The 22808-nt window shown below is 42.3% G+C and overlaps 3 protein-coding genes across 3 annotated transcripts in view; 1 reads left to right on the top strand and 2 right to left on the bottom strand.

Moving 5' to 3' along the window:
- lyrm4b (LYR motif containing 4) overlaps positions 1-9139 on the top strand; it is a 33200-nt gene extending 24061 nt beyond the window's left edge. The window contains exon 3 of the mRNA XM_086150683.1: positions 3733-9139. Coding sequence (XP_086006809.1) covers positions 3733-3780 — 48 coding nt within the window. The 3' untranslated portion in view covers positions 3781-9139. The remainder of the gene's footprint in view (positions 1-3732) is intronic.
- On the bottom strand, positions 7202-9198 carry ppp1r3g (protein phosphatase 1 regulatory subunit 3G). Its single transcript, XM_086150682.1, has one exon. It carries the CDS (start codon positions 9104-9106, stop codon positions 8321-8323), a length of 786 nt encoding a protein of 261 aa, XP_086006808.1. The 5' UTR covers positions 9107-9198; the 3' UTR covers positions 7202-8320.
- Positions 9199-13668: 4470 nt separating this feature from the next.
- cyb5a (cytochrome b5 type A (microsomal)) lies at positions 13669-21840 on the bottom strand. The gene is made up of 5 exons (XM_086150677.1): positions 21545-21840; positions 16810-16938; positions 16689-16718; positions 15021-15055; positions 13669-14944 (listed from the first exon to the last, which is right to left on the bottom strand). The coding sequence occupies exons 1-5, from the start codon at positions 21680-21682 to the stop codon at positions 14857-14859; spliced, it is 420 nt and encodes a 139-aa protein (XP_086006803.1). The 5' UTR covers positions 21683-21840; the 3' UTR covers positions 13669-14856.
- Positions 21841-22808: the final 968 nt, after the last annotated feature.

Here is a 22808-nt window from a genome sequence, read left to right as displayed (position 1 = left end):
ATCTGTCATCAGGTGACAAATGGAGACCAAGACAATAAGGAGCGTGGCCAAACTCTTGTTCGGCCTCCCTTTCTTTCAGCGTTCCTCCCATTGTTTTTTTTACTCAGGGGAAAAACCCGGATTCGCAGCCTCCTCCAGGTCTCCCTCCGCCGCTTCATCTCTTCCCTCTGTTCGCCGCCGTCTCCTGCAGCTCATCCCCCTTCCATCCGCTGCAGAACAATATCCCAGGCTCTTCTTCAATTCCAAATACTTTCACCCCACTGGAAACTATTTTCTCAGATCAGTTGTATCCTTCCTCTGCTTGCTTCAGAGGTTGCTGGAATTGGACAAATTTTTTCTTTTTTTTTTTTGATATCGATAATATTTTTGCATTCAGGGTCCGTCCTTTCATAGCAATGCCGTAACACAATGCAACATCATTTATTCACAACTTTTTTTTTTTCTTGTAATTTTTTTATTTTTTGGCAGACTTGTGTCAGCTAACTCTCTGAAACCTGCCCCTGGCGAATTCTCAGATTTTATTTATTTACATCTTTATTTATTTAAATCTCACAGCGCCGCTAAATACCCAGTCACCATTGATCACCACTAGAGGGCGCTAGATATTTTGTAAAACAAAAAAACTAAACCATATAATTTTCGAAGTGTCATATAATTATAAAAAAAAAAAAGGAATAGTTTTATGACTTTTGACCTTTTTAGAAACTAGTCCCAAAGGGAGGATCATCGGCAGGATTGTCCCCATATAATGCAGATTAAAAATTAAAATCACTGCCATATTTTGGAGGCAGAGTGAGACCTCCTCCAAGGAGATCGGGTCAGACACTGAGATTTTTTTTTTTTTCCCGCCAGAGTGAGACCTCCCAGCACAGCTGGAATATTCCAGGCCTGCATTTTAGTTAATGTGGCTCCCGCAGCTCCTGCCAAGCCGGTGGGAGGAAAACCGAAGGTCAGTCGGTCACGACTCGGCGTCGGAAAGCTGCTTCGCCGCGTGGAACACAGAAAACGTGACAAAACGATACGGGACGGCTCAAACGGCCGAGAGGCCGCGGGTGAAATCCGAGGGAGTTGGGAAGGTGAGAAAAGGCGAGCGGCTACAGTCGAGCCAAGCTGCTGGTTTTTAATTTTTGGAAAAAAATAGAAATGTTGCGGCGTTTTCGTATTTGTAATTCTCGCTGGAAGGAAGGGAGAGCGTTTAAAAGGGAGGCAGCCCCTTTGTTAGGAGACACAGCCGCAACAATTTACATCAGGGCCAAGCCTCCTCGTAGCTGATTGGCTCACAGAGCCGATCGCCGCGTCCCCCCACCCACCCACCCACCCCCCCTCTAACACACACCATGCTCCAGCCAATCGGAGTGTCACACTCCAGGTCTATTCGGAGGCCTGACAGGCGGCTGTGCCCCCCTCACACACACACACACACACACACGCACACACAGGGCGGTCAGGGTGCGCCCCCTGGTGGCTGTGCAGCACTACTACCACGCACGTTTCTAGTGCCTTTTCACGATGTGCATTCCTGTGAAGAAAACAAAATCTATCTTTTTTTTTTCTTTTTAAGGAAAAAGCAGCTAAAATAATAGAACGAGCAAAATTGGGACAAAAACCGAAGATGCGTTCTGCACCTTTCCAATTCACTTTATTTTTGCTGTAATTTATTGAATTGAAAAAAAAATAACTTGAATATGTTGATAATAAATGAAGGAAATGAAAACATAAATTAAAATGCATACATTTAGCATAGAAAAAAATACAAAATTAATGAAATAAAGTTATGTCATAATACTGTGTATAAAATAATATACAAACAATATATTATATTGTTAGTGGTTTTTCAATGCTAAAGTCACCAATGGATGAAAAAACAACAAGATATGTTTTAAGAATTATTTTTTAATTTTTAATGACCCACTGAGTCAGCATGTATTTTGCATTATAAAAACAATCACAAAAATTTGAAAATGAAATTATATCATTATTATACTGTGTGTGTGTGTGTGTGTGTGTCAATATGACCACAGTATACTGTTCTGTGTTTGTTGACTTGACTGTTAAAAAATACTTTCTACGTGCAGTCACCCATCGCTGAAAGAGCTTTGAGCAACACAATATTTTGAATATTTATAAAGATTTTTTATTTTTTAATGACCCAGCCAATCCATTGGTCCAGGCTTCGCTGCAGCCCAGATAAAATCCTCAGGTCAGTAAATTCTGCACCGCCATGACTTGAAGCAGCCGAAATAGTACGGTGTCCATGTACATGAGGACAGCGACCATGTGTTCAGAACATCTGTTACGCGTGCGCGTGTTCGTGTGTGTGTTTGTGAATATCGTGATGTCATGTAAATGGTTGTCACGATGACGAACAACTCCGATGCGTCTCGGAATGCACTGCGGTTGTTAAAATGTTCTGTTTGATTTGAATAGGGAGGTATGATGTCACTGTATGTTTCCGCAATGGTGTTTGTGTCTGTGTGTGCGTGTGCGTGTGCGTGTGTGTGTGTGTGCGTGCGAGAAAGAGAGAGGTCATATTTGGCCATTCACTGCAGATGAGCCTGTCGTGTCTCCATCCAGGGAAAAAAAGAAAGAAAATCAATTTGGGACTGTGGTTTCACACACACACACACACACACAAGCTAGTTTTTAGTCCAGCTACATCACACTCGAACATAATTGGCTCTTCTCTTTGACAAGAGTTCAGCTGAGTGATATTGACAGTTCACAGTGATGAGACACACACACACACACACATTCATACAGTCAGTGTATCTCCAGCCTCCAACCACGGGTTGAACTTTTATCCAGCTCAAACAGCAGTGAAGTTCACAACAATAACAGCAAAATTTGCAAATATATATCATGGTGGTTGTTATCGTGACTGAGAGGGGGCGGAGCCAATCAGAGAGGCGGGGTTTGTCCTGGACGGGACACCTGTCAATTACAGGGCCAACGGACAATTTCTTTAGTGAATCTGCTGATAAAGAACTTGGAGAACTCAGTGGAACTGAAGTACAGATCCTCCCCCTGACACTTTTGTGGCCTGAATTAAATGTTTACATTTTAAATTTAACACATGAGGAGAGCGTTCAGTGCTTCAGCGTTGACCCTCGACAGCGTGCTGCAGACGAAGGGGTCAACAAAGAGTAGGGAATAAATGTGGCCGTTAAATCTGAGATAAAACATACACGTGTCAAATAAAAATAATAATCATTTTAAAAAATCGGTTACGTCGGTTAATAATTTCAATATCCAGAACCGAGCCGGTTCTATAAATCTGACTTCCTCTTAGGTGTCATTCCAGCCACCGGGGGGAAGATACTGGGTTTTCCCCAAATCTGCTTGCCCGGGCCTTGGCACACAAAAACAACTCGCGATTCCTTTTCCATCAGTAACACATACACACTGAACACAGCAATAATAGGTACTGATATTTTTAATAACCATTTCCTCAGTATATCATCTTTAACACGCTGGACTTGTTACTCCCTGAGGCCTTGTTAATGTTCAACCACAGTAACATTGAGGTACTTGAGATTTTTTTTTTGAGCTAATATAAAACAAGTGGTTTTTTTTTTGGTTTTTTTGGTGGTAATTAGCGGCGTTAAGTTGGGGTTTTGGCAACAGAAAGTGACCTCAAGCTGAGTCAGAAATGAGTATCATGAATGAAAGACAAGTGTTTTTGGTCCTTCTATTTGGTCCAAGACCCAAAATGCCAACCCTCCTTCTCCCCAGGTTTCCGTAGGGAAGATGTACCAGTCCCAGAAGACGGTGGTGGAGTAAGAAGAAGGGGCTGGGGGTTGACAGGAAATGACATCACAGACCCGAGCCAATCACTGCCTCCCCATCGACGACAAGCGACCCCCCCCCCCCCGCGCGCTTCCTGTCTCGTTCTCGAGAAGCGTCATCTGGAGGTGGAGGCGCGAGATGTAGAAGAGGGAGCACCTGGAGATGGGTAGAGGCGATGCACTGACGCCACCGTGCTGTTTCTATTTAGAGATTCTGCTGTTTTGTTGTCGTTCGTTTCAGCGATTCTTAATCCGCTCATTTCATCGTTTGAATGATTCTGTTTGTAAAATCTAAAAGAATACAAAAAATTCACCCCAGCATCATGAAATCATATTGATCGGGAGAAATGTATATTTTGTCAAATTCGCTTTATTTTTGTAACGTGGAGAGGGGAATCCTGATTTTCTGAAGAGTCAAAGGCCATGTCCCTGTGGCTCTCGAAGATGGAGAAGATTCAAAGACTCACTCCAAACTGTCCCTTGTTGATTTTACACAAATAAATCACAGCGTCATCGGCAAAACGAAAGAGAAAACGGTTTGTTTTTGATTGAGGAGTCTCCTGCGAACATTAAACAAAAAAAGAATTCTGAGAGCTGAGGATGATCGAGTTGTTTACCTGGTCACTTCAACCGCTTTGAAAATGATTTGGTGATTCAAAATGAGTTGTTTCCCCCAACCAAATAAAGTCACAAGCAAATGACAGCAACAATTTTTTATTGGTTTATTCTCAAGGCTCATTTATCTCAATGTTTAAAACGGACAGTCTTCTGTCCGCCCTCTTCGCTCATTTCCAGCGTTATTCTGTACATTTTCATGGAGCTTGCTGATGCGTAGCCAAACGCCACAGTTGGAATAGTACCATCAGAGGTGTTGTGGGGGCAGTGCTGTGCAGTATGCTCAAGTGCCATCAACTCCATTTATGGCACTACTTCTGTTTGTGTTCCCTCCATCATTGCCATGTGTGTTAATTGTCTGAAAGGGAACTTGGAAGTGAACTTTGAAATCTGCATTGCCCTCTAGCGGATATATTGTCTCACGGCCATGGCCTGTTGGGAAATGTACAGTTTGCGGGCAGTGGCAATTGATAATGTTGTAAACGGATGTATTTGTTTGTGTATGTAATGTGAGCATACATGTGCAGGGGCGCTTTGTGAGGGTGATCTGGGCAAGGCACACGTGTGATTGAGGGAGGTAGTGAGGTAGTGGTAGCACAGATGCACCTCCGACCGGTCAGAGTTGTGAGCTGTCCAGACTGTTTTTATACAGTCCGATGGCTGTGGGCACAAAGGAGCGTCTGAAGTGTAGTGCAGTGCCGCTCTGTGGCTTTCTGGGGCCAATTTTCTGTCAGGTTGGAATTGTTCCTGGTTTCCTCAGAGAGGTTCAAGTCAAATTCTTTTTTTTTTTTTAAAAAAAAAAGATGAAAAAACAAAACAGGCTCTTCACTGTATTCCCTATGGGTTCGGGAAGGGCTTGCACATACATACTTTCATCATTACGCAACCAGATCAGACCAATGAAAGGCGTCACTTCGGTCTACAGTTGTCCCCCGCCATATCACTGTGATTTTATATTGCGGCTACTACCGTGGATATGCGTCATAAATATACTTCTAGATCTGTATTATTTCATTATTTTTTATGGCAAAAAAGGTGGCGACCAACCAGGCCATGGTGTTTTGTATCCTTGGTTCTGATTGGCTCAGCGATGGTAGTATCATTCTCTGCATCTCATGTGCATAGCATGCACCGTTACTCCTTTGTGTTTTGTGTCTGTATGAATTATATAGGAAGTGTTTGTAAGAGTATGGGAAAGGTTAATGAGGGGAGGGTCATTAAGCTTTAAAATATATATAAATAATAGAATAAAAATATGGTCGCTTCTTTGTGAATTTTCATTCATCGTGTTTTAGAACGTAACCCGCGCAATAAACATGGGACTACAAGTCCTGTACCTAAATGTAACTTTGTAGCTAATGTAGCTAGAGGGAACATCATTGTGTTTATCTCGCCACCCACTCGTTACAAGTCGTGTTGCTGTGCGATTCTGTCAAGAATCATCTAGTCACCTGTTAATTTACCAATTTGGGTCACCTTAGTCATCATTGCAAAAGTTGAGCCTCCTGATCATTTTGTCTAGAGCCTCCACTGTACATGACACCGCGGTATCCTTATGTTTGCTGGTCTTTGGGGCTGGTAGGGGATTGTGGGGGTTGATACAGGGAACCACTGGGAGGCCCGGTTTCCACAACCGACCATCAAGAGGTTTGGGTTTCACTTAGGCTACACCTTCACTTCAGGGCACGCCAGCGAAGCTGCTTCGCCCCCCTGACTTGTTTGCAGTTCCAGTGGCGGATGTTCTTCAACTGTTCAGAGGTAAGCCACACCATCAGGTACTGGCACATGTTGCGTCTCTAGTTGAAAAAACATGAATCCCATCCAAATTGATGGAAGGGTTTGCTTGGAGTGACGGTGACGTTGTTTCCCGCATGTCTTTGGGCGACGCGACCTCATCAGGCGAAGCAAAAGGCGAAGCAGGTGACTGACCCTCAAGGACACGCAGTGGCTAATAATAGACCCGACTGTTGGGTGAAAGACCCGCACACTGGCCCACTTACACACACACACACACACACATACGCATACATTGCTCAATAACTGTTTCATCAGACACTCTCACACACACACCGGAGACATGTTTCCACAGTCACAAACGATGGCACGTTCCTGACCTCTGAGCGCGCTCACCTGATGGTTTCGGGGGAAATAGAACATCAGGTGGTTGCACTGCAGTCAAATTTCACACGTGAGTTCTAAAATCCTTGAGCCAAATACTTCCTGGCTTGGGTCACAATTACTCCCAATACACATATTTATAGTATTTGAGAAAATTAAAATTGTAAAAATAGTATTTAATAGACATCAATTAATTGAAAGACAAATGTTCACAAAATGTGACTTTTTGAGGAAATAGATGTAGTTGTGACCACATTTTTTAGTAGCCCCGAGCACTTAAAGTGTGTATTTTAAAGTGTAACTATTAAAATCTGATTTGACTTTCAATTGAGACGGTTCTAGAAGATATTCAATATTATTTGAAATTGAAATAAAAAGATTAAATGTTGTCTCCAAAGGGTTCCAGTCAAAATAATACATGTATTTAAAACAATACATATATTTAAAACATTTTAAATCCGATGAAACCATGTTAATTAACGACAAAATTCTACGTCTTTTTTTTTTTTTTTTTTGTTACCCTCACAGTGTTGACCGACCAAACAAACGGAGCGGGATGTGTCAACAGCAGCGGCCTTTGACTTTGTCCATGTCGGAGAGCAGAGACCCGGTGCTTCGTCCAAAGTCTGATCCACTTCAGAACCAACTCTGACCTCTGGATGGAACAACACCAGGAACTCAGCTGAGGATGCAATATCTCCTTTTATTATTCATATCCATAATAAAATGTCACTTAGGCTCGGAGGACCCGAAACTAGTGTCATTAAATCACTGATAGTTCAATAGATTATTTAAGCAGCATCTCAGGGTACAATTGACTCAGACGTTTATAGAAAAGATATGTTACAAAAGTAAACCCGAGAAGTCTGACACAGCATCACTGGTCTTGGCTTTATTATTCAGGGTTATCAGAGCATTATTTTATTTTTCGGGAAATTTTGCATAAAATCTTTGGAAACGTAGTTGGCCGACAAAGACAAGTGAAACCAGTTGGAGAAAGATGTTTGGGGGGGTCTTTGAAAAAGAATAAATAACTAAAAAGACAGAATCTAATTTAATCTTTGTAAACTGGCAGATGATTTTTATTTTTTCTAGATCAAATTTAATCAAACGCCTAACAGTTTTCTTTTTGAAAGGAGTCCAAAACCAATGCACTTCCCTATTCTCACCACTAGAGGGAGCCAGAGAGCATCCTCGTCTGACCTCCGACCTCATCCTCTGTTTTCAAATAAATTACGTGATCAAGAGTCTCCTCGGCTGATTGGAAATTTAAAAATTGTCCCAGTTTATTCATCATTTCATAAGACACATATCTATCTGTGTCTGAGTGTGATTTTTCATTCATTCACCCACTCATTCCTTCATTTCCCGCACTCGATTTATTTTGACAATTAACTGGACGGAATTTCTGAATGTTCTCGCGATGTTTTGCATAGTTTTTGTTTTAATTGTTTTCTTTTTTCCTCTTATTTCCGTGGTTCATATCCGCGGCCAGTCCGTCCCACGTCCTCTAAAGAAAAAAAGAAGAAAAAAAAAAACCTCCGGATCCTAGTGTGAGTGGGGAAGGTGGGCGTGGGGTGGGGGGTGGGGTCGGGTTATCCGTTCTTCTTCTGTGGGGAAAATCGTGAGTTTCCCCACGCCGCGCGTAAAACGCGGATTTTGGATTTGATGGTGCAAGCGCCGGTTTTACGCACGGCTGGATGGATGGATGGATGGATGGATGGATGGATGGATGGATGGGTGGATGGATGGAAGGGGAAGGGTGGAGAGCTTTTCACGCACGGATCGTCGTGCACGACCGCTCAGGTGGCGTGGAAAGCGGCATTGGTGAAGGACGCGCTCCCGGGCAAGCGTCGGTAGCGCAGCGTGTAGTTCCTCCCGTCGTTGTTGTCCCAGAACTCTCCCTCGGAACAGCGCGCGTACACGGCGAAGTGCACGGCGGAGCCGGGGTCCATGAAAGGCGGCGTGTACACGGTGAAGCCGAAGCGCGTTCCCGCGCCGAGCGGCCCGTCGGACGCGGGCACGGCCTGCGCGTCCACGTGGGACAGCCAGTCGTCGAAAGTGTAGCGCAGGCCGACCTCCTGGCCTGCGCATGCGCAGAGCGCCCGGATGCTGCCGCGGAAGTCGAACTGGGTGACGGAGAGCCGCTCCAGGCAGACGCGGAGCCGCCGGACCCGAGCCTCCGCCTCGCCGGGCTCCGGCGGCGAGAAGCAGGCGACCAGCCGGTCCGAGTCTCCCCGCACCGGGGAGAGGCTCCGGTGGCGCGACAGCACCGGGCTGGGGATCCGCGGTTCCTCCAGCGCGCTGAAGTGCTTGACGCTGGCCAGGTTGAGCCCCAGCGCGTCGGCGAACATGACGCGCCGCTTCCGCTCGCCGCCGCCGGCCACGCCGCCCAGGAGCGCCGCCGGGTAGGCGGGCAGCGAGCGGGCCCTCCGCCGGTCCCGCATGAAGCGCTCCAGGTGCGACGCGTCCGTCTCGTCGTCCAGGTCATCCTCTTCCTCCTCTTCCTCCCCCAGGCCGTTGTCCGTGGAGCTGCCCGGCGGGGGTGCGTCCCCGCCGGCGTGCACCTGGAGCGCGGAGCGGGACATCTCACCCCGGCGGCGGGCCGATCGGAAGTCCGCGGGTGTTCAGGGCGCGCCGCAGCTTGTATGGATGACGCGACACCCACACCCCCCCCCCCTCACACACACACACACACACACACACACACCACCTTCCCCTTCCAGGGTCGGCGTGCGCAACATCGACTTTCACCTGTTTGCGCCGGGGAGGACCCAACCACAGAACCACAGCGCACGATTATTACCATCATATCAACACAGATTTCAACGCTTTTTTATGATCCGTTAAAGTCACTTTAATTAAAGTTAATTTAAAGATTAATAATCCGGGGATGACACGTCAATCACCCGGGTTTTTGATTGACGCATCAGCTGTGGGGGGGCGAGGAAAGTCGGGCTATGTGTGTGTGTGTGTGTGTGTGTGTGTGTGTGTGTGTGTGTGTGTGTGTGTGTGTGTGTGTGTGACAGAGATAGTGACAGTACGTGCTCTGCGTGTTTGCCGTGGAGAGGTTGGGGGGTGTGCACACTTTGCGTGTGAGACAGAGAAGTTTGGATTAGACTTGTAAAGCCAGAGGTTGCAGCAAGGTGATCTGTAATCCTCCCTAATAATAACCCCCCTCTTATAACACACACAAACACACACACACACACACACACACACACACACATTTATGACTATTAAATCTATTATTGTATCATGTCAGCTATTATAACTGTTAGCAGTACTGCTATTATTAGCATATTAGTTTGCTCTCTATCTCTCACCCTAAAATCTTAAATTCTTCTTGGTCACCCTGTGATTGAATTTTATATAAAAGAAAAACCCAACAAAATGAGGCTTGAGTGAATATTTTTTTGGTGTTACCACCATCTTGTTCGAGGGAATTATTGTGACATCACAGATTATTTTCAAACTCTTAACATGTAGCAGCAGAAACATTGGCGCCCCTGGTCTTTGGCCTGAAGAAAATCAATAAGGGTGAAAGCGTCAACCTCGGCGCAGACTCTTGAGCACAAACAGCAAAACCGCTCCGTCGTTTGAGCTGAAATCCCTGCGTTCGGTGACGTCCGGCTCCCGTCTGGAGGCCCCAGTTCGGTGAACGCTAATGCTAAGAACAACCCACGTCCGCCTACGTTGGACGTTCTGCCGTTAGCCTCGGGGCTGCTAGTTTGTTAGCATGTACGGCCCCAGGAGGAACGGCGACCTCGGCGTGTCGTCCCCTGCTCGGGGCCCCCGATCGTTCCAAAGTGTGAGCTTTTTCCAAGGCCCTGTACAACCAAATAATCTTTCAGAATTTGCATTTTTTTTAGTTCACTGTGATAACTGTCATTTATTATATACCTGCATTTATGTGTGAAGTGAAGCTATGTGGTGGTTACATTTATTTATGTTCTGATTTAGCCAAAAAAGCAAATGATCCATTTTTTATATAACACTTGTAATAAATAATAATAATATTTACTCAGGAGGAAAACATTCAGTAGGAACAACAGCCGTTACGTGTCCCGTTATGTAACAGAGTGCGTCAAGGCGACCGTAAACAAGAGCTCGCTGTCATCCTGACATCGCTGTGATGTCACACCTATGATGCTGAGGTTCTCCCACGCCGACCTTTCACCTCCGCGTACGTCCATCCAGGAAAACTCCTGGAAAACTCAGCACTTTTCTACAGAAGTCATTTCTATTTTATTTTATTCTATCCTATTCTATTCTAATGTGGTCCATTCAGCTCTGCTTTATACCATCCTATACTATACTATACTATACTATACTATACTATACTATACTATACTATACTGTACTACACCAAACTATACTACACTCTACTGTACTATACTATGCTGTGCTATGCTATACCCCACTGTACTACGCTATACTGCACTATAATACACCATACTAACTTATGCTATACTATACTATACTATATTATATTATACAGTACTGTACTATGCTACACTATACTATACCAGACTGCACTATACCGCGTTACACTGTGCTGCACTATACTATAGTATACTATACTACGCTATACTATACTATGCTATACTATACTATGAGTACTCCATACCAAGCTATAAAACACTACTATATTTGCATATACACATTCTCTGATTTCAACATAAACAAATATTGATTTTCAATTTGTACCATTGTGATAGATCAGATTTAAGAATGTTATAAAAAAAATTGAGTTGCTTCATTAAGAAAAAATAAGTTAAATAATTTGAGTTTCTTCATAGTCACACCTTGTATATCTGAACCCATAAAAGTGAATTTGTGAGCTACAAGTCGCCCGGTTTGGTTGTCAAAAAGAAATAGTCAAGAAATTTCAAAATGGTTGTTTCGTGTTGAATAAAAACAAAATCTTCATATTCATTTTCGATTTTCCTTTTCTTCGTTTGTTAGTTTTGTTTACATCATCAGTCTGAATGAAGAGCGGTTCTCCCAAACCTTGCAACCCTAACACCCCTCCCCATCTTTTCTCCAGTTTTTGAAAACACTTTAGTGTTCAGAATCTAAAAAGAACTACTGTTTTATTTTATTTTATTTTATTTTATTTTATTTTATTTTATTTTATGCACTGTTGTGAAAGTGAAATGCTGATTATGGGTTCATGGCACACCTAGAAAAATAAATTGCTTTATTTAATCTTTATGCAGATGGTCTGAAAACTCATTCGGGCTGCAGGAACAAGCCCCTGTCAGTAGAAAAAGCTAGAGAAACACGATCACAAGGCTTTCTATGAATACATACGACATTACCAAAAAAAAAAAAATCAATTTAACCAAATGAAAAAAAAAATTAAGACGTTTAGTATTGTTTTTTTGAATTGGATCTGCTAATTCAAAAATGAATTTAATATAAATAAAATCTATTTATAACCTGTTGCAATTGCTGTTCTGTCCACCCTAGGGCACCACAGTGTTTTATTTGTTTATCCTCATCATTTTAAGCAAACACATTCCGAGATTAAATTTGAAATCCAATCCATCATGAACCAACCGTTATATCTCATTCAGGCTCGAACATCAATAAATTCAAAATTGATTGAAAATGGTTGGGAATAGAAAACATTTCAGTTTATTTCTTTAACGTTGGACTTTACTACCTGCGATCACATTGTTCTCCCAGCAGGTGGCGCTGCCAGATAAGGTGAGCCGAGTCCAGCTGGTCACTCATTCATTCATTTATTAGATCATTCATGGAAAGGCAGGGTGGAGACCACGTTCGGACCATGACCCCAGGGCTTGGGTTCAAAAAACAACATAGGGTTTTAAACACAGATGCAATGAATTGATCGACATTTAGAGAGGTTGATGTTTTCTTTTTGCTCTCAGTTGAGTTTCAGCACCGGTCAAGCTGTTCAGCGGGCTGTCAGATGAGGTCGCGGCTCCGAACCGAAATGGATGGACGATCCAAAAAAATCAGACGTGACGTGAAGAAAAGAAACCGCTTCCACTTCAGGGCAAAAAAGGTTCCTGGTTCGATTCTGTGGGGAATAGAGTGCAGTCTCCATGTTCTCCCCATGTCTCCAAAAATTCCAATGATTCATTGGAGAGCCTTAATTGCCCAAAGATGAGAATAAGATGATTGATTGTATGTTTCTATATGACATGTGAATGAGAGGGTGAATGGTTGTATGTCCATATGACTGGTGTATGAATGAGTGAGTGATTGTACAGTCATGGCCAAAAGTTTTGAGGATGACACAACCATAGAAACATCTGGCAAAAACCTAAAAACCCTGAAGGAACAGACTTTGTGAAAGTGCCATTCTCAAAACTGTACAGGACTGTCTCAGAAAATTAGAATATTGTGATAAAGTTCTTTATCCTCTGCAATGCAATTAAAAAACAAAAATTACTTTTTTTCATGATATTCTAATATTTTGAGATTTTTGAGTTTTCTTAAGATGTAAGCCATAATCAGCAATATTAAAATAATAAAAAGCTTGCAATATTTCAGTTGATTTGTAATAAATCCAGAATGTATGTTTTTGTAATATTCTAATTTTCTGAGACAGTCCTGTACGTTTCTACACGACGTGAATGGTTGTATGTCTCTAAATGACTTAAATGACAGTGAATGGTTGTTTTTCCATATGACGCATGAATGAGAAGGTGAATGGTTGTATGCTTCGATGAAATGTGAATAAGTGAGTGGTTGTGTTGATATGACTTGAATAATAATTTATACTTTATTAATCCCTTGCAAGAAATTCATTCTCTGCGTTTAACCCATCATGGATGAACCACGAGCAGTCGGCTGCCGTCTCGCGGCGCCGTTAGGGGTTCGGTGTCTTCTCAACAACGCTTCGAAACACTAGGATCCAAAGACGAATGAGAAATCGAATGGTTGTGCGTCTCTAAATGATCCATGAATGACAGCGAACGGTTGTATTTCTCCGTGTGAATGGTTGTATGTCTTGATATAACTTGTGAATGAGCGAGTGAGTGGTTGTGTGTCTCTAAATGACGTATAAATGAGAGGGTAAAGGGTTTTATGTCTCCATACCAGTCCAGGGGTGAAACCCTGCCTCTCGCCCAATGACAGCTGGGTTCTGACGCCGAGTGCAAGATAAGCCATGTAGATAATTAATGATTTTATTTTTTAATAACAGCTTATTAACCCCTGGAAGTTCATCCTGGATTTGCGATTCGATGGATTTTTCCATCAGGGTTTTCCGATGAGAGACGCCGGAAGCTCCCGGATCTCCGCTCGATTCAAACGTCTCTACGTCCTGACTGGAGTCCAACGGACGGCAAACGCAGATCAATCGTCTAACGCAGTGTTTCCCAACCACTGTGCCGCGGCACGTTAGTGTGCCGTGAGAGATCATCAGGTGTGCCGTGGAAAAATGCCCACTTTCACCTGATTGGTCTGAGAATTATCTATCCAACGCAAATAATGTGTCTTCCTATGTCTATGTGGGCAGCGTTTCCATTCCATGGCAACGGGTAGTGAATTAACCTGTGCATCTGTGTATCACAGTGATTTAGTGACGTTTTGAGTGATACATTTTTAAAATAAAAAGTATCTGCGTAAACAAACAGGCAGCGTTGTTGAAAACCACCAAGACGAGTGAGAAAGCACTGAAAGCTTGCTATAAAGTTGCTGAACTCATCTCTAAATCCAAACAGCCACACACATAGCAAAACATTAATACTACCTGCCGGCAAAATCATTGTAGAAGAAATGCTCGGCTCTGGCGTTAATAAAGAAATAGCTCAAGTTCTCTCAAATAATACCATTTCCAAACATATTGATGACATGTCTTCAGACATTGAAAAAAGTGTTCTGGAAAAGTTGCACATCAGTAGGAAATTTGCATTGCAACTTGGTGAATCGACAGATATTAGATATATCAGATTTCACACTAAGTAAATTGAGGCTACGGTTTCATTGTAATTCGTTAAATGTTTTTGACATATTTATTTGGTGGTGTGCAGTGTGATTCTTCCAAAATATGTGCCATGGCTCAAAAAAGGTTGGGAAACACTGTTCTAACGATGCGTTCAGGGCACGAGAGTGAAACACTTCGGCTGAATGTATTTTTTCTCGTTCTGGGGAAAAAGGGGCGTCCGCTGATGACGGCGCATTTATTATCATATCACGAATATACCAAAGATACAAATCATACATCTTTCTTTCTACAAGATTTATATAAAAAATATACATAATGCAGTTAATTCTATAAGGTGAATGACTTCATTGATGCATTGTGATTGGTTGGTTGGCTAAACGGCGATGAATAAATCTTGGTCCGCACGCGACGTCACTCGACGCTCTCCGTAGCGTAGATACGGTACATCAGCGTGATGATGATCGCCGACAGAAGAGGAACCAGCCAGTTGGACCCCCAGCTGCAAGACGGACTGTTAGCACTGTTCATTGGGCATATTGAAGTGTGTGTGTGTGTGTGTGTGTGTGTGTGTGTACCTGGACTCGTCCTTCAACGGAGTCAACGGTGTTTCCTGTAAAACACAAACGTGACGGTCAGAAGCACCGAACGTCTGATTGGCTCCACCTGCTGTCCGAGTCTTACTACTTTTGAGTTTTTCGAGATTTGAGCCGTCGCTCGTTGGTTTTCCGCTTTGTGATAAGAGCGAGGATTTGAGTTAGGAGCGAGCGGGATGAGTGTTTGACGCCAACGGTGCCGCAGTTCTTCGTGAAGCAGTGTTTAAAAACAGCCAAAAGCGCCTCCCACCATTAGGCAGCCCGGCGGAAAATCATGGAAATATTATTACATTACATTATTACATTACATGGCATTTGGCAGACGCTTTTATCCAAAGCGACTTACAATAGAGGAATACAATATTACAATATTATGGCTATAAATGTCCGTTTAGACAAAGTGATCCCTAACCTTTTTTTGTACAAGGGACCAGTTTTAGCCATGAAAATGTTTCCAATGTCCGGTTAGAGCCACTGGGGTTCAAATGATAACTTTTGACAGTTCACAGTATTTAATCCTAATACAGCAATTACATTTTATATTAGACAATTACAATAATTTTGCACGATAACATCAATTCACCAGCCTGTTTCCCCGCAACTAGACGCTCCAATCTGGAGGTGACGGGAGACAGTGACACTCGAATTGTGTTCCGTATGTCCGGTCCACTCCAAAGTCTTGTTTTGGTGGCCATCACCGTAGGAAACCCCGCCTCACAAAGATAAGTTTGCCCGTTTCCTTCCGAAAAACCTCTCCAGCGACTTTTGTTTGTGGTTCTTTTTTTTTTTTTCCAGGGGCTAGCTTGTGGTAGCTGATGTGTGAAACAGCACGACAGAGTTAAGTGCAGCAGTGAGGCCAAGGTGGTAATGGTCATTTTTCCAAAATAAGGTCAAATGATAAAATAATACAAGACTGGTACCAAAAGTCTGGGGAAGTTGTTTTTGATCGTTTTAAAAAGAGTGCTGGCATTCAGTCTGTCGCTAAATGAAGTTAGCGATAAAATGTAACATTGTGTGCAAGTTTAATTTAGCAATGCAAGGCAGCATTAAATGTTTAGCTAGTGCGTCAAGTTTAGCGCCAGATGAATGATTCTATTTTATTAATGTACATTTTCTTATTTAAAAACATGCAACAAAAACGAGGGTCTGGAATGGATTAATAGCGTTTCAATTTGTTTCAACGGGGAAATTTTATAAAGAAGAGCGGCATTCATTCCGTCGCTAAATGACGTTTAGCCATAAAGTGTAGCATAGCATGCTAGTTACATTTAGCAATACATTGTAGCAAATAAGTGATAGAGCACCAAATGTCCAATCATCAAGGTAAATACACTTAAAAAAAACAGTTTATTTCTTTGCATTCCCTTTTATTATGTATTATCATTTTTTAAGCATCATTTGTTATTTATAAAAGTACCTTTTTCTGATTAAAAAGCAAAAAACACTAGTGTGGTTTTTGCGGGTCAGGATCGAGTCAGTGTTTTTCAACGGGAACATTTCATTTTAAATACTTTCCTGCAAGGGATCAATAAGGTATAATAATAGAAAAATCAATCAATAATTGTAATTAGATATACGGGCAAAATTAGTTAAACTTGCAAGTCAAGTTGGCGTCTGAGGAGGGATTTGGTAACTAAGCGACAAACTTACCACGGGTTTGCAAACCTTGTCCCTGTCATCCTGCAGGGCAAACAGAAAGAACACAAAAATGAGAATAATATCCGTAACAATGATTCTCCGGCGTTTTGGTTGGGGAGGCGGCGGGACCGACCGGGTGCAGCTCGCCGATCACCATGTCCCGCGCCATCTCCCGGGCGTCGCTGGAGTGACCCACGTCCTCGAAGCTCTCGGTGGCGTCTCCTCCCGCCTGCTCCCGCAGCACCTCCTCACCTCCGGGGTGCTACCACACAAAACAAGCGCGGATTTTAGACTTAAAACCAAAAATCGTAATTTAGATTTTAGATCGGTCTTTTTCGTTTCTCGGGCTTAGCGACAATATGACTTATGGTGAAATAGCACAACTGACAACCAATTTATGAGCTCGAACAAAACCGGAGACAGGAAACCTGGTAGATAAACAATCACCGGAGCGGTATTGGCGGTAGAGACGGTATGGATGAACGGGAACGGGGAAGGACGTCCCAATCTTTCTGGATCTTTCTATAAAGAGGAGCGGATGGTGGAGCCGTGGGCAGAACAGTTCAGCTTGGACGATGTCAACTCTTTTTATTACTTTTTTGTGCTTCTTTTTGTGTTCCTTGCAGCGTGGAGCAACGCTGGGCTTAAACCTAACAGCTTTTCAGGTCGCGGGCTAAAAACTGATAGTTGGAAGGAAAATTTAGGAGTTTTTCTAGAGCGGCAGTGCACCCCCGTCATCTCTATTGGTTAAGTAAGTCTTTTTTCTGAGTTTTGCGCTTACGACAATACCCGACGTGTTTGAGATTACGAGTCTTTCGGTCTTTACGGCGACAAAATACAGTCAACAACCAATAGATGAGCTCCTGCAGAACCGGAAAACGGAAATCTGGTCGAATAACAATCACCGCAGCTGTATTTGGTGTCCGAATTGTCGGCGTTACGGATAAACAGGAACAGCAAAGGACTGTGGGTCGATATTGAGCGTCCAGAAAGGGGAACCGATGGCGGAGCAGAGCCGCCACGCTCGTACGATTGTCAACTCTCTGATGTAGCACGACTGAGTGGACAAGGAAAAGCGGCAGACTGAAAAAGCAGAGGCTCTGCTGAAAACACAAAAAAATTACTTAAAGAATCTAGTGTTCGTCTTATAAATAGTGATCCTGTAAGATTCCCGGTCTGTAAAATCTCAGTCTGAGACTCAGCGGCGGCTCGAGATGTGAGATGACGGTTTTCCGCGAGTCTTTTCCACATTTTAAGCCGCCACTAACGGCCTATTTTGATGTCCAAGTGGCCGGACCAGTAAAATCATTACCTAGAAGTAACACTAAGTCTGTTTTAGTGTAAAGGAGTTAAACAGGTAAATGATAAAAATCTTTCTGTCATGAACTGTTCCTATAAAAAATACATGACAAATTAACATTAAAAATGAATGTTAAAAAAGAATTGATGAAATGACACCCTAAAAATATTGTTGAGTTAAATGAGAAAATCTTGTCACTGTGGGAAAACTTGCTACTAGAATTTATTAGAAAATTGATTGTTAGCATGTCTAAGAGGAAGTATAATGTTTACAAGGCTATTCTGGTTATTAAATCTTTTTAATTTTGCTCGATTTTTTTTTTGCTATCGTTTTTGTGTTTTTTACAGAAATAAGAAAAGAAAATAATCATTTTCCATCAAAAAATAATTTTCTTTTCAAATTTTGAAGCAATAAAATACATCTCAAAGTTACTTTTTCATTTTTTCCTTGCCTGTTTTCTTTTTTTTTTTTTTTTAACCCACTGCATGTGAGAAAAAAAAACAAAAAAAAAACGCGGGCCGCACTAACACAAAGATTTGAATTCAGACAGGGGGCCACAAAATATTGTTGCGAGGGCCGCGATTTGCCCGAAACCGTAAAACGAGAGTCCGTCCCGTGTAAACACTCAGAGGCAACTGGTCAAAAGATGTTGTGGATAAAGGCGGGTCTTTCTCCTCCTCTTCCTCGGATGCAGGTGCCTGAAGCTCCTCCCGTGTTTGCTTTCCCTCGGCCTTCGGTTTGTCTTCTGTAACAGAAAACCTCACTCTGGATTCAGGGCTGTTTGCCGACCACACACACACACACACACACACACACACACACACACACGTTCTCTCCTCACGTCATTCTGGAACAAGTTCAAGAATTTTTTTTTCTGAAACAAAGATTTTGGGTCCTGCTTTCATCTTGTTTTCAACTTTGACAGAGGTTCTCCTTCCGTTAGGAGAACATCTCCTTCATCTAGGTTCCCCCTCAATCGGTGGAGGTTCTCCTTCTTCTAGCGTTAGCAGACTGAGACTGTCTCTTTCGTCTGTCGGTGGTTCCCCTCTCATTGGCAATGGTTCTCCTTCCATTGGCGGATGTCATATTTCTTCTGAAGGTGGTTCTCCTTCCACCTGTGGTTGTTCTCATTTCTCTGGTGAAGGTTTTCCTTCCAATGGAGGTTCTCCTTCCTTTGTTGGAGGTTCTCAGAACATCTCTTTCCGCTGGCGGTGCTTCTCCTTCCTTTGCCGATGCTTCTCCTTCCTCCACGTTCTTAACTTGTTCTCGTCCTTCTCAGCTGGACTCCTCAAGGGTTCGACCAACTCTGCGAATCGTCTAGTCTTGTCTTGCAGGTCGCCTTCTGTCCCGAAACATTCCCTCTCTTGAGAAATGAACCGGACTGGGTATTTACCCATTCCAAACAGCTTCTGTTTATGTTGTCCTTCAGCCAAACGACATCTCCTTGATTTGTTCATCCATCACGTCGACAGCCTCATTAGGCAGGCAGGAAGAATTTGGGGCATATTGGACTATTAGGAGATAAACACTATGTTCCAATCAATATTGTAGCGAGTCACGAGTGTTGGGGTTTGTGTCGATGCTTGTTTTCTGTGTGATTTTGGGGTTGGAGGGAATTTTGTGGGTGTGGTTTGGGGTTCAATGACTTCTGTTTGGGTTTTTTCTTACCTAGAATCGGGCGGGAACAGTTTGTTGTGTTGCAGGCTTGTGTGGCGTGGCTGTGGCCAACAACAGCGATCGATAATTGAACGGACATTTTACCGTCATCCCGGTGTTCCCTTACTAAAACGCTACAATCTATTAGACATTTTGAATTTCATCAGAGCATTCAAAAAATAATAAATTGGAGAAACAAAACAAATCGTGAAAGCGTAACGATAACCATAGGAGAGCAGAAAAAGAGCACAAAATTAAAGGTGGGCAAAAGTCCAACGGGACAGAGAAAGTCGCGCAGGTTCCACCTCACTGTTTTGCCACAAACGTTCAAGTTTGAACCGGAATATCAAACTAGAGCGCTTGTTGTTTTTCTTGTGTTGATTTCAAGGGCCGGATTATATCGTTTTCCCCCTCGTAGGAGAGCACCGGGATTTAACTCGGCCAAACTGGAAATCATTTACCAGGACCGCCGGGGCCTACATGGGGTCATTTTACCGGACGACCTCAAGTGAACCGGTAAAATCCGTGTCCCGCGGCTTTGGGATGAAACTAAGAACTGTCAGATTGTTGATGCGGCATCTTCCTCCAGTTTCCCGGGACACCCAGTGAACGTGTCGGGCACGGACGAAATCACTTTTTTTTTTTTTTGGGATCCAACAGTGATCCAACATAACATCTTAGCCCTTCGCTGCACTGCCAGAATTACAGTAATAGCGAGAAAAAAAAACCACACAAAAATATTGTAGAATTAGCCTCACATTATGATTGCATCATGGCCTTCATTTGTACTGATTTGTGACTTCCCGTCAATATGTTGCAAAATCCTAAACACATTTCCATTCGAGGGTAAGCCTGACTGGGAAGTTCAATTCCAGTTTATTATTCATTTTTTTGTTTATTTATTTCATTCATTTTTTTTAATTTCTTTTTGTTTAGTTTTCCAAAGACAGCTTTCGGGCTGGACATTGACGTCAGTTCACTCCAGCTATAAGTTGACAAGTAAAAATGGATTAATTATTGATATTTAAATGGTTTGACAATCCTATCGTCTGTTGAGAAATGCAAAGTCGGTACATTTCCCACTTGCCGCTCTTGCTCTCGTCTCAAAATAAAATATCAAATAAAATTAGTGATGAGGAAATCTGATGCGCCAGTGGACCGTTACACACCAGTGTGTACTTTTCTTTGTGATGGTGCAAGTTTTAATTTGCAAAGATGTCTGATGAGGCTCAACACTACATTGAATTTTGAGTGGTGTTGGTAGCAAAACTTTTACATTTATGGTTTAACATTGAGATTTCAGACAAAAAAAAAAAATATATATATATATATACATATATATGAAATGTAAATATTATAAGAAAGAAAGTGTAATTTAAAGAAGAAAAAAAAAAAGAGGGTTGTGCCAGTGCTGGTCTGACCCGTTTCTCTTTTTTATCGAGCCCACCAAACTGTTTTCTTTAAATACTTTAAGAAACATTTTAAATTAATATTGAATTTGTAAACTCCTTTTTTTTCCCTTTTGTTCAATTTTGTCCGGATGATTACATACACAATAATGTCAGCACATTTATATGATCATGAATGATTTTAAAGTTGAAATAAAATGCCAAAATATTGAAATATTTAAATTGCAATTTTCATTTTGTTCAATTAACTTGACCCGCGTATAAAAATTAGATAAGAAATGTGACCCGCCAGCCAAAATAATTGCCCAGCCCTTACATCAGGACCCACATTAGATATGCCTGCAAAACTGATAAGATAAACCCTTTACTATTCTGTTATAGACCTTATCAATACACGATATGGGTTGATTATTGATCAGTGATGTATGGGGAGACTTTCCAGAAAGAGAGAGAAGATCCAACCAGTAATTTCACAAAATCACAAAGCTGTTTTTCTCCCTCACCTCTTCCAAGAACCTGGTGACATCGTAGACTTTGTGATCGATGATGATCCAGGTGGATTTGAAGGTGTTTTGCTGCTCGATCTCTGACAGTCTGTAGTATGTAGCTCCGGAGGGGCTGGTTTCCTGTTGCTCGCCCATTTGTGCTCCTCGACACGACAGGGTTCACTCGTCGAGGTGCAAAGGTTCAATGCAAAAAAAAAAAAAAAAAAAAAAAACTAAAGAAAATTGCCCCTGACCCAAATAGTGTCACCCCGTCACTCCACTACGACAACATTTAAAAACACACTTCTTCTCGCAGGAGACCCAACTTCTCAAGCGTTATAAAGCCACCGCTGCTTAGATCAAACTTCCGGTTTGAGATTTTCAAAATAAAACCAGATCCGGAATGACCGCTGAAAACTTTTTAAAGCGTTCTTAGGTTGGTGGCGTCAAACAATTTACTCGAAAAAAACGATAACACCATATTTTTCACAAAGAATAGTTGGTGTTGTCATGCCACAGTATGGGATTCAAGAACTCTAGATCCCACGAATGGGAAAAGTATTTGCAGCAGCAGTATAACAGGCAATGAAAATAAAATAAAATAAAATAAAATAAAATAAAATAAAATAAAATAAAATAAAATAAAATAAAATAAAATAAAATAAAATAAAATTCGAGGGTATTAAAAGTACAGTATTATCCAAAAGCGTCTAAACATATTTAATTCATATACAGCAGGAAATAAAATCGTGCAAAGTGCAATGTTATTGTCCTATTTGATCAGTATTTGTAACTGCTACATAAAAAGAATTATAAAATCTCTCAACAACTTGGTTTGTATAAATTCTAAAAAAAAAAAAATTCCACGTATAGGCCGCCGTTCTTGATTACAATGCAATGTTGTCTGGGTAGTGACGTCACGAGGTTGACCTGGACTCGGTCCAGTTCATTTTACGCCGCGGTGCAAAAACAGTTGTTATGTGTGCAACCCCCTCCCATTTGGACCCGAGAGACGTGAGCGGGGAGGATACTTTTGACGGTAGAAGTCAAATTAGCTTTAAAATGAAGACGAATAAAAATGCTAAGAGGAAAAAGTTGCAGGCGTGCATGTGGCAACTGCAATGCTATGCTAACAGAGAGAGCGCCTGTTGTAAGGAGCCTTGCTTTTTGCTTTTTGTCATTGGCTGTTCACTGTAGCTTTACGAAGCTGTGCTGACTGACCAGGTGATCTTTGTCAGCTTCCTCCATGATAATGCAAGTCTTTTGTCATCAGATACTACTT

Source organism: Fistularia commersonii, chromosome 8, assembly GCF_037954325.1.
Source record: "Fistularia commersonii isolate RoL2024-O1a breed Wild chromosome 8, RoL_Fcom_v1.0, whole genome shotgun sequence".
In the NCBI taxonomy this organism is placed as follows: Eukaryota; Metazoa; Chordata; class Actinopteri; order Syngnathiformes; family Fistulariidae; genus Fistularia; species Fistularia commersonii.
This window is presented reverse-complemented; position numbering and strand designations above follow the sequence as displayed.